The following is a 10,925-nucleotide window of genomic DNA, read 5'->3' as shown; positions in this document are numbered from 1 at the left end:
TACTCCTTCTGGCTCTCACACCCCTTCCCCCTTCAGTTCCAAACTGTCTCTCTCAAGCCCTTCATCCTCCCAGTCATCTCTGGCTCTCTTTCACTTCATCCCCCTCATAACTCTGGATCTCATTCTTCCTCTCCCTCATTACCACTTCTTGTTCAGTTACCCACCTTTTCCCCTTTCACCATCTCTGGGTTCTCTGTCACCTTCCCTCCCCCTTCACTAACTGTGGCTAGCTGTTATCCATCATCCCTCCCCCTTAACACCTCTGCCTTTCTCTCACACATACCCTCATCACTTCTGCCCACACCCACCCTGACACTATTTCTGTTTTTTTCATGTCTCCCCACCACAATTTCAGGCTTTCATACCCCCTCATCCTCCTCTTCAGGCTATCTCACACCAAAATGATAAGGGGTTGGAACAGCTCCCCTATGAGGAAAGACTAAAGAGGTTAGGACTTTTCAGCTTGGAGAAGAGACGGCTGAGGGGGGATATGATAGAGATGTTTAAAATCCTGAGAGGTCTAGAACGGGTAGATGTGAATAGGTTATTTACTCTTTCAGATAATAGAAAGACTAAGGGGTACTCCATGAAGTTAGCATGTGGCACATTTAAAACTAATCGGAGAAAGTTCTTTTTTACTCAACGCACAATTAAACTCTGGAATTGCCAGAGGATGTGATTAGTGCAGTTAGTATAGCTGTGTTTAAAAAAGGATTGGATAAGTTCTTGGAGGAAAAGTCCATTACCTGCTATTAAGTTCACTTAGAGAATAGCCACTGCCATTAGCAATGGTAACATGGAATAGACTTAGTTTTTGGGTACTTGCCAGGTTCTTATGGCCTGGATTGGCCACTGTTGGAAACAGGATGCTGGGCTTGATGGACCCTTGGTCTGACCCAGTATGGCATGTTCTTATGTTCCCATTCTTAGCTCTCTTATGCCCCCTCCACTCCCTCACACAAGCCCCGTCCCACATCACTCTCATACAATTCCCTAGTCCTGGTCCCCTCCCGAACACGTGGCAGCATACGTCTTGGAAAATAAGGTGCCAGATAGCCCAATATTGCTGACTATAGGAAAATAGAGATGAAATTCACCCCTCCTTATATCTTCTCATTTTCCCCTTCCTCAATTTACTCAGCATTCACCCATTTCAAGTTACTCCCCCTAAAAGCATTCACTTCTTGCTCTGTCCTCTCCAAGTATTTTATGGAGTATTTTAGTATTTAATGTTTTTTAGTATTTAATGTTAGGTGAATAACTGTTTTATTTGTATATTTTAATATGATGTATTTTATGACCTATTTAAATTGTAAACCGGTATGATTGTACCAGAATACCGGCATAGAAATGAAATAAATATATAATACATAAGTATCGATCCCCTTTTGCCCTGCTCATCCCTCAAGCATTCACAACCCCACCTCCCCAAACATTCACAAATTCTTACACTGCTCCCCCACCCCTAAAACATATACTACTTGCATTCACCTCCCTTTCCCTTACCAAAAATCATTGGGGTCCAAGTGGAGCACCCAGTCACTCTGTCTTCCCCTGTGCTGTCAGCTGGGAGCAGAGTGATCTGCCGAGACCGGGCCCGTGTCCTCTCCAGCCCCTCCCCTCTGGGTAGCACAGCAAAGAAGAGATCTCTATTCCAGGCAACAGGTAGGGTGGAGCGTGGACAAGGATGAGGAGGGCTGGAACAGGTACTGACAGGCTTTTCTCTGCTGTCCCGTCAGCTCCAGCCTTGCCCTCTCTCCGCTTGCTATCCAGTTTTGCAGGTGGGAGGCAGAGAAAGAGCAGAGAACAGAAAAAAAAAGCCTCTGCTCCCTGCTCCAGCCTCTTCTTTCCAATATCTATAGCAAGAAGCAGCACTGCAAGGGCAAGAACAGAGGGGCTGGAGCAGAATTGCTCTTTTCTGCTTTGTTATGCTGAGCGTGCTCCCTGCTCCCTGAGCAGGGAGCGCGCTCAGCTGAGCACGCTCAGGGAGCAGGGAGCAGCGTGCTCCCTGCTCCGAGCGTGCTCCCTGCTCTTCACTCCTTATCCTCCAACAGTGCTGGCCCAGTTGACATGGGAAGAGCCAAAATTTTGCACATAGTCACAGGTTGGCCACCCCTGATCAGCCAACCAATGTGATGTTCCCAATGAACATCAGTATATAAAAGCCGTTAAATAAATAAATAAATAAATAAATCAATCAGGAGTACCATATGGTAACAGAATGCTGAGGATATAGTACATAAGAGAATAGTATCCTTACAGTAACAGTGTCCAATAGAGTTACAGAGTACCTAGGATACCAGAGAACACAGGAAACTGGACATTAACAAAACACCAAAGGTAGTGTAATAGAGTGAGATCACAGAGTACAGTACAGAAACAGAACATTAAGAGTACTGTAAGGTGACAATACTATACAAGAATGGAATGACTAAGATAATCAAGCGGGCATTAAAGAATAATGGTATACCCAGGGGAGCATGTGCAAAAGACACAAGGGCACAGAGGGAATATATCATCAAATGACTGCCAAGCAGACAAAGGTTTTTATTATGGTCAGAAATAGAAATAAAAGCAACATCTCAATTCCACCATCCTCTCTGGATAGTCAAACAAGATCAGAATAAAAACCAAGTGTCTGTACCAGACATGTTCAAAGATGCAGACAGGGAGGCAGACAGACAGACAGGTGTGGCAGGGAGCACTGCACATCACAGCTTTGATAACAGCGATACATGTATGCAGGAGACTTCAGAAGTGCAAATGGAACAAAGTTGTGCCATGCATACAAGTCATGTAACTCAAGCTGGCAAATCGAGACTCAGATGCCAGTCACCTGACAAACCTATCACTGCAGGAGTACTTTTAAGGAGGTTGCTCACAAGTTACAAAGAGGGAAGCTTATTCTTAGGGCTCCTTGGTTTATGAGGTTCAAAATAAATATATAAAAAGAGAAGCCCAATTTACTGTATAAGTGCATACATAAAATATTTCTAGCAACAAGATAACCCATAAACATGGAGAGGTTCAAATAGTCTATCCTCCCCTCTATCAATGGTCCCTGTAAGCAGTGGCATCTTAGGCTCCTGAGCTCCTTCTATACTACTAGTTGGAGAGGAGGATCTTTTTCACTAAAAATGGACCAGATGACATTGGGACTTACAATCAAGGGAGACTACTTTGCCCTCTCCCATGGAGACTAACTTAATCAAGGCTCCCAATCCAAAACCCCAGATGCTGCTGCTCACATCTGCGCCAGAATGCTCCAAGTTAAAGGGCATGGGCACCGTTTGCTCGCATGAGGTCTTTTTACCTTGGCTACAACTCTTATCCAAGTCACAGACTCACATACATGCACCTTAGGTGTCCCAACATTAGATGCAATCTTTTCCAAAGCCACTTACCTTCATTGGAGGTCTCTGTGCACTAGCTAAAATGCTTGCATAAGCCAAAGAAACTTATATATTGGTTATCATCCTTTCATTAGCTAATGGACATCCATATATTCACCAGTGGTCTCCTTAGACAGAGACATTATGTCACAGTGCCTTTTTCCCTGAAGCACGAGAGACCACCACAATCATGTTATTTCCATAAAGATACTGTATCAAGGTATCCATTCAAGTCAGAAAAATCTCTGTTCTCATGCCTGAAGTCGCACTAAAGTATGTGATTGTGGAACACTGCCTGGGCCAAGACATCGAGAGCAACACAACTGCCATGCTGGCTGGAAAAACACAAAGCAGAACATTTTCTGCCATGTACAAAATGTGTGCCTGCTTTCTAGCCAGCTAAGGACAAACTTTCTGCTGCTGGCATTGAAATCACTGCTGAGTTTGCTTCAGGGTACTAAAATGGACAGCATTTGAACTTCAGCATTCGGTTTCCTTCACAACTCCTTCAGGGTCAGTATAAATCCATGCATTTTCTTTGCTGACAAGGTTCTTAACAGCCTGATGGTAAGTTGGCCACAAGGAAACATGATGCCTGTCTGGTTGGGTCTGCCAAGCTGTCTATGAATGGACAGAAAACGCTGCCCACAACTCTATTTGGTGGACACAGGATGCCTCAGATAAGTTCAGCAGACTGAAATCTGTTATGAGTAAGATTTGCATCCTAAGGGACAAAAGTGCAAGGAATGTATCTGAATGATTAGACAATCCCAGACAGCTTAAAGAGAAAAGTCTCATACCAATCCAGCTGCCTTTTTATAGAGATGAGTGATCTTGGAATGTACGTCTGAAGAAGCACTCAGAGGCCTCGGAAAGGCTCACATTTTTCTCCACAAGGATTCCTGCTAACTAGCAGATGCCCTTAAGCCTGAGTCCATGTGAGGTGGGTGTACTTCAGCTTGGACACCATGGGAGCCCAGGTTTTCAGCCTTCTTCTGTCAACCTAACTGATGAGTGTGCACCTGGGGAGAAGGTGCTGAAACAAAGCAGTTCAAACGCCTTTGTGTGCTTTCCAGTGTGATGTCAAACAATGGAGTAGGTGATTCTGGCCTAAACCCAAATCAAGGGATTCCTTTCTTTTTTTTGACAACTGAGTGGTTGAGTTCTGATTCTGATGGATATTTCCAGATCAGGGTGTTAATACCAGTAGGATTCACAGCCCCAGGATTTATCCCATTTTAGAAAGAAGGAACTCTCCAAGATACGAATTGGGCAACTGTTACTGGAAGCAATGAAACCTACTGCCATTTCCATTACATGGGACCTGCCCCAATACAAACACAATCTTAAGGGTTACCAGATCACGCCATCCAATCAAGTTAGACTTGGGCAGTGAATCAGTCAATGGGAAACAAGAGAAAGCTGGTGGCACAATGAAGTTCTAGGCCATTAAGTCAACTCTCTGTCTCTTTAACCATCAACTGGCTCTGCTCAACGGGCTGCAGTCCTCACTGGATATTGTAGGACCATCGCTCCTTTCCGATTGCATCCTCAGGAGATCCTGCGGTAGTCTTCTCCAGCTCCTCTTGCATGAGAATGCCCAACATGATGTCCCATATGCAGTAAACCAAATGCCTAAAACAGGCAAGGAAATCCTTTAAAACTTCTGGCAGCTCAACAGAAATCAAGACTTTAAATACATTTATTTACTTTCAATTACTTAACAGATGGAAACAAGGTATTGAAGATTTCTTAAAGATCATAAGTAATAATAATAAAAAAAGTGGAGGTTTACAAATCACCCAAGACCTCTGGCAGCCCCTTAACATTTTAAACATTGAGAAGGTCATTGTCAAAGAATTATGTGAGGGTTGCGCTTGTAAAATGACCATGTAGATGCGTATAACCTATTTTATAAACCTCAAGAATACACACGTACATGTTAACAGAGAAAAAAGAGACAATTTTGGCATGCTCTGGGGCAGGGTTCAGAAGTACACGCACGTTACTATTTTGTAAGCAGTACACATACATATATTACTGAACATGCCCTCAATTTTTACACCTACTAATTGATTGGCACAATTGAAATCACGTCTTTTCTCACCAGTTTTAGGGTGAGATGTCTAGGTGAACTAATGGGATTTCAGGGTGAAGTGCTGGAGGGCCTAGGTAAACTGGCAAATGTCTGGGTGAACTTCTGGAAGTATTGGTAAACTGGTGATTCCAAATGTGCGTGCAAGTATTAAATATTTTCAGAAGTGGAATATGCATCTATTTTTTAAAGTATCTGTCTCTGCATTTAATTCTGGACCTTTATGTGCACATTGTTGTAATTATTACATTTGTAAAATATAAGCGCATAGTTTTATAAAGTTACAAATATATGTGTATTCTGAAGCATACATGCATATCACATATGTCTGCCCTGAAAGTATTTTATAAACTGTGTGGCTCTTGCCACTCAGTTTGTAAAATACTAGTATACATTTCCGTGGACCCACTTACACATGCAAATGAAGTAATGCAGAAAGTTTTAAAAACTGGGTTCCCTGATTATAAAAGGTGTGGAGCTGAGGGCTGGGGCGGAGATGTTATGTTACATTACATTATTATATAGTATGCTTCTCTAACCACCTTCCTTGAACCCAGTTCAACCCAAAGCAGTTTACAACACACAAATACAATAAGGAGAAATTTAGTTTCCTTTCCTTGAGTTTAGCCAGACTAGTCTAGACACATGGTTTTATGCTTCCCTACCAACAGATGGAGACAGAGAACAGGTTTGCTGACATCATACTTCTTTCGCTCTGCTGAGAGCATGCTGCTATCAGCTAGAGACTGCCAACTGCAAGTTTCAAAATCACTGCAGCAGCAAAGATATCCAAATTGAAGCAACAGGATTGGCCCATCCTGCTTAGATGACAAACTGCAACCCTCTGCTATATTAAGCCATGCATATACAAAGATCTGCCATTTAGGTATGGCCATGGCCATGCTCTCTCTATATAGCAACATAGTAGATGACAACAGAAAAAGAATCAACCAACTCATCTACTTTCCCCAATTATTCCTGTCCATACTGCAAGGATATATCCCAGCCGCCAGCTGAAGAGCATGTCCAAGTGTAAGAATCTCCCCTCATCCAGGACAGTTTTCTCTTCCTCAATTGTACTCTACCATTTTGGGTAGATCAGCATACAGTATTTATTACTTAGTTCACACCACACATCTTTCCCTTCCCATATCTAACCACAAGGTTTTCTAATAATCTAAATAGCTACCTATACTAGTGTGGCCCAAACATCCAGTCTCCTGGATCTCTTGTGTAGTTTTCCAGACAGACTCAGCTATTTGAGTACCTGCAATATCTTAAGGACCTCTATTTATTATGGTACTTGCAACTTGCCAAAGAGATTCGGCTGCTAGTTTAACTCTATCATCACAACCCAATCTACACAGCTGCCAAAATTAATATGGTTGTTACTCTGATATATGGCTCCTAGGATCCTTGCACAGCCTGTTAAACAAACCTAGTTACTAGTTAATTTTGTAATCACAGCCTGTCGGTCAGATCCATTGCATGGCTGCCTGTATTTCCACTAGGACGACCTTTTTTTTTTTTTAAACCTGGCATGTCCCTCCTGCTCCTTTATGCTTCCAGTTGAAACAGAACTAGGCCTGGGATCTTGGTTCCATGAGCCTTCATTTGCAACTATCCAGGCATTTTTCCTTCTATTTTATAACCCCTTACTTTAATCTACTCATTGTAGCCACAGTCCCTGGCCAGAGACCATGCACCAGGGCTCCTTCCAGAACCCTGCATTTGAGGGCCCTAAAATCCATGCACTAGGTGTGAATTCCTCTCCACTTGCGGCTGTGCACAATGCCTTTGCAGCCTGACCAACCCAAAGAGCAGAAGACTGGAGTCAGGAATTGAACCCTGGTCCTCTATGCGGTATTACACAACATTGCCAATTAGCAAGCAAGCTAGCCCCTACTATTAATTCTAATGCCTCATATTACCCAGTTTGTCATTCCCAAAACTAATTGTATTCTTAGAGTAAGACACTTAAACTTGTGCCACAGAGTCATGTACCTGTTGATGGAGGGATTCTGCAAGGATTCCAGCACCAGTTCCCAGCTTTCCCAGCACTTACTCACTCCGAAAATCTCCTGGACAAAGTCTGTTAACACATCACAGACAGACCCAGATATTAGAGACAAAGTTTAAACTATTCTAAGTTAGCATAGATGCATACAAGTGCCTTGTAAAATTCTTCATACTTCTCTTTCTCAATTGTACTCTACCATTTTCAGTAGATCAGCATACAGTATTTATTACTTAGTTCACACCACACATCTTTCCCTTCCCATATCTAACCACATTTTTTCATATTCTGCTTCCTTAAAAAAAAAAAAAAAAAAATCACAATGCCTTAAAACAGGGGTTTGTTTCACTGACATATACAACATATGCTATACTTTTTTCATGAAAGAACAATTTTAGAGATATTCCAAAAATTGAGTATTAATAAAAAAAAAAGTCTTGATTTTGTAACTCTTCTCACCCTCTTGATTCAATACGTGGTGGTAGCTCTTTTTGTAGCAGTAATAGCCTTGAGTCATTTAAGATAAATGTCTACCAATTTTGCACTGTGAGATAGTGCAGCTTTTGCCCATTCTTCACAGCAGACGAGAGCAGGTTTGCCTTCAGGGTTTTCTGTAGACAACAGACTGAATGAGCCATAACACATGGGTGATATCTCGCAAGACTGCTGTTTTACTGAGCATGGGTGGGAGTTCCCCCATGCACATGCTACCTTGTAAGCTGCTCAGTGACTTCCAGAGTTTAAGCTTTAGCAAGGTAGTTGACTCTCCAGGGAGATGGGTGGTATTAATTATAGCTAATTCATCTTGTCTATAGAAAGTCCTGTTTACAGGTAAGCAAACATGCTTTCTTCATTGACAAGCAGGCATGAACATAAGAACTTGCCATGCTGGGTCAGACCAAGGGTCCATCAAGCCCAGCATCCTGTTTCCAACAGAGGCCAAACCAGGCCACAAGAACCTGGCAATTATCTAAACACTAAGAAGATCCCATGTTACTGATACAATTAATAGCAGTGGCTATTCCCTAAGTAAACTTGATTAATAGCCGTTAATGGACTTCTCCAAGAACTTATCCAAACCTTTTTTGAACCCAGCTACACTAACTGCACTAACCACATCCTTTGGCAACAAATTCCAGAGCTTTATTGTGCGTTGAGTGAAAAAGAATTTTCTCCTATTAGTCTTAAATATGCTATGTGCTAACTTCATGGAATGCCCCCTAGTCCTTCTATTATTCGAAAGTGTAAATAACCGAGTCACATCTACTCATTCAAGACCTCTCATGATCTTAAAGACCTCTATCATATCCCCCCTCAGCCATCTCTTCTCCAAGCTGAACAGTCATAACCTCTTCAGCCTTTCCTCATAGGGGAGCTGTTCCATCTCCTTTATCATTTTGGTTGCCCTTCTCTGTACCTTCTCCATCGCAACTATATCTTTTTTGAGATGCGGCGACCAGAATTGTACACAGTATTCAAGGTGAGGTCTCACCATGGAGCAATATAGAGGCATTATGACATTTTCCGTTTTATTAACCATTCCATTCCTAATAATTCCTATCATTCTGTTTGCTTTTTTGATTGCTGCAGCACACTGAGCTGTCGATTTTAAAGTATTATCCACTATGAAGCCTAGATCTTTTTCCTGGGTGGTAGCTCCTAATATGGAATCTAACATCGTGTAACTACAGCAAGGGTTATTTTTCCCTATATGCAACACCTTGCACTTGTCCACATTAATTTTTCATCTGCCATTTGGATGCCCAATCTTCCAGTCTTGCAAGGTCCTCCTGTAATGTATTTAACTACTCTGAATAATTTTGTATCATCTGCAAATTTGATAATTAGCTGTAAGTTATGGGGAGTCCCAATCTAAAGGCTGCATTGTGGCGAAACTAATTAATAGATGCAAGCTGGATCCCACTACTGGCGAGAGGACTATTGGATGAACAGACTGCACAAAAGTGATTGTCCAGAGTTAATGTCCCTTAAAGACATGTTGTTGAGACAGTAGTGAGATATAAAAGTATGAACTGATGACCAAGTAGCAGCTCTGCATGTGTCTTCAATGCAAGTGTCCCCGAGATGAACCACTGAAGATGCTATTGCTCTCATTTGAGAGAATTCATAATCTGTATGCCAGCCAGCACACATGGGTATGCTTTACAGCTTGCTAATCAATTAGAATTCTTTTGGCATCTGTCTTGCCTAACCTATTGAGATCAAAGGACATGAACAAGTGAGAAGCTTGATAGTGAGGTCAAGTCCTTCTCAAGTCATATGCTAGGGCTTTCTTGCAGTGCAAGGAATAAAGAGCCTGTTCTCTGTGTGCATGTGTTCTCGAAAAGAAAGAAGGCAGTATAATTAATGTGGAATGCAGATACCACCTTTGGAAAGAATTTGAGGTGAATTTGTAAAATAACTATGTTGTGAAAAAAAAAAATGCAAATATGGCAAATAGGAAACTACAGCCTGTAATTTGCCCATTCTTTGTGCCGAAGTAATGGCAACAAGAAACAATACTTTCCAGATGAGATACTTCAAAGCTCGCAACTTGAGAGGTTTGAAGAGAGGATTCATGAATTGAGTGAGGACTACATTGAGGTTCCAAGACATTGCCACAATCCTTTCATGAACTTTGATACCAAAGAATGAAGAGAGATTGCAGCCCCTTCTACCTGTTTATGATACGTTGCAAAGGGGGAATGATAACTTTGACAGAAGAGGTGCTAAAGACCTGAGGACGAAAGGAAGAATAAATACTGAAGTAAGTTCCTTGTGCCACAGGAGAAGAGATTCAGTTGACTGGTTGAGAAATTCTTCAGCTTAAAACGCTAGGATTTTCTGGATGAAGGCTTTCTATCTGAAATTAGCACATCCTCTACCTCCTTTGTAAGCAGTAAGTAGGAGACTACTGCATGCTCAACAACTAAGATATGACGGCCAGCAGTGTCAGGTTCAGATGAGAGATGGAGATATTCCCAAGGTATCAGAGATTGAACTGACAGACGGATGAGCTATAGATACTACATCTGCCGTGGCCAGGCTGGTTCTATGAGGACTAATCTTGCTTTTTCCCCCGAAGAGCCTTATGTACAGTCATGACAATGAGATGAATCAGTGGGAATGCACAGAATAGACTGGCATGTGCTTAGCACAAAAGCATCAATAGCTAATCTGTAGCTGTTTGGTTGCATGGAGCAGAACTATGACTTCTCTTGGCCTCTCATGTAAACAGATCAATCAACAGCTTTCTCCAGTGACTGAAGAATTCATCTGCGACTTCTAGATCCAAGAGCCACTCGTGTGGTTGCAGCACTCTGCTGAGGTGGTCCACAAATGTATTTTAATTCCTGGCAGATAGGTTGCTTAGAGATAGGCATTGTGATGACTGATCCAAAACCAAATCCAGAGGGCTTCC

General features: G+C 42.1%; 1 protein-coding gene across 2 annotated transcripts in view; it reads right to left on the bottom strand.

The window, feature by feature from the left end:
* Positions 1–2,511: 2,511 nt before the first annotated feature.
* Positions 2,512–10,925, bottom strand: part of SNX19 (sorting nexin 19) — an 81,950-nt gene continuing 73,536 nt past the window's right edge. For both annotated transcript variants that reach the window (XM_029572983.1, XM_029572982.1), the window contains exons 10-11: positions 7,492–7,579; positions 2,512–5,027 (exon numbers count right to left, since the gene is read on the bottom strand). In XM_029572983.1, coding sequence (XP_029428843.1) covers positions 4,901–5,027; positions 7,492–7,579 — 215 coding nt within the window. In that variant the 3' untranslated portion in view covers positions 2,512–4,900. The remainder of the gene's footprint in view (positions 5,028–7,491; positions 7,580–10,925) is intronic.

The sequence above is a fragment of the Rhinatrema bivittatum genome, chromosome 12 (genome assembly GCF_901001135.1).
Source record: "Rhinatrema bivittatum chromosome 12, aRhiBiv1.1, whole genome shotgun sequence".
Classification (NCBI taxonomy): Eukaryota; Metazoa; Chordata; class Amphibia; order Gymnophiona; family Rhinatrematidae; genus Rhinatrema; species Rhinatrema bivittatum.
The sequence above is the reverse complement of the archived record's forward strand: the minus strand, read 5'-3'. Positions and strand labels throughout refer to the sequence as shown.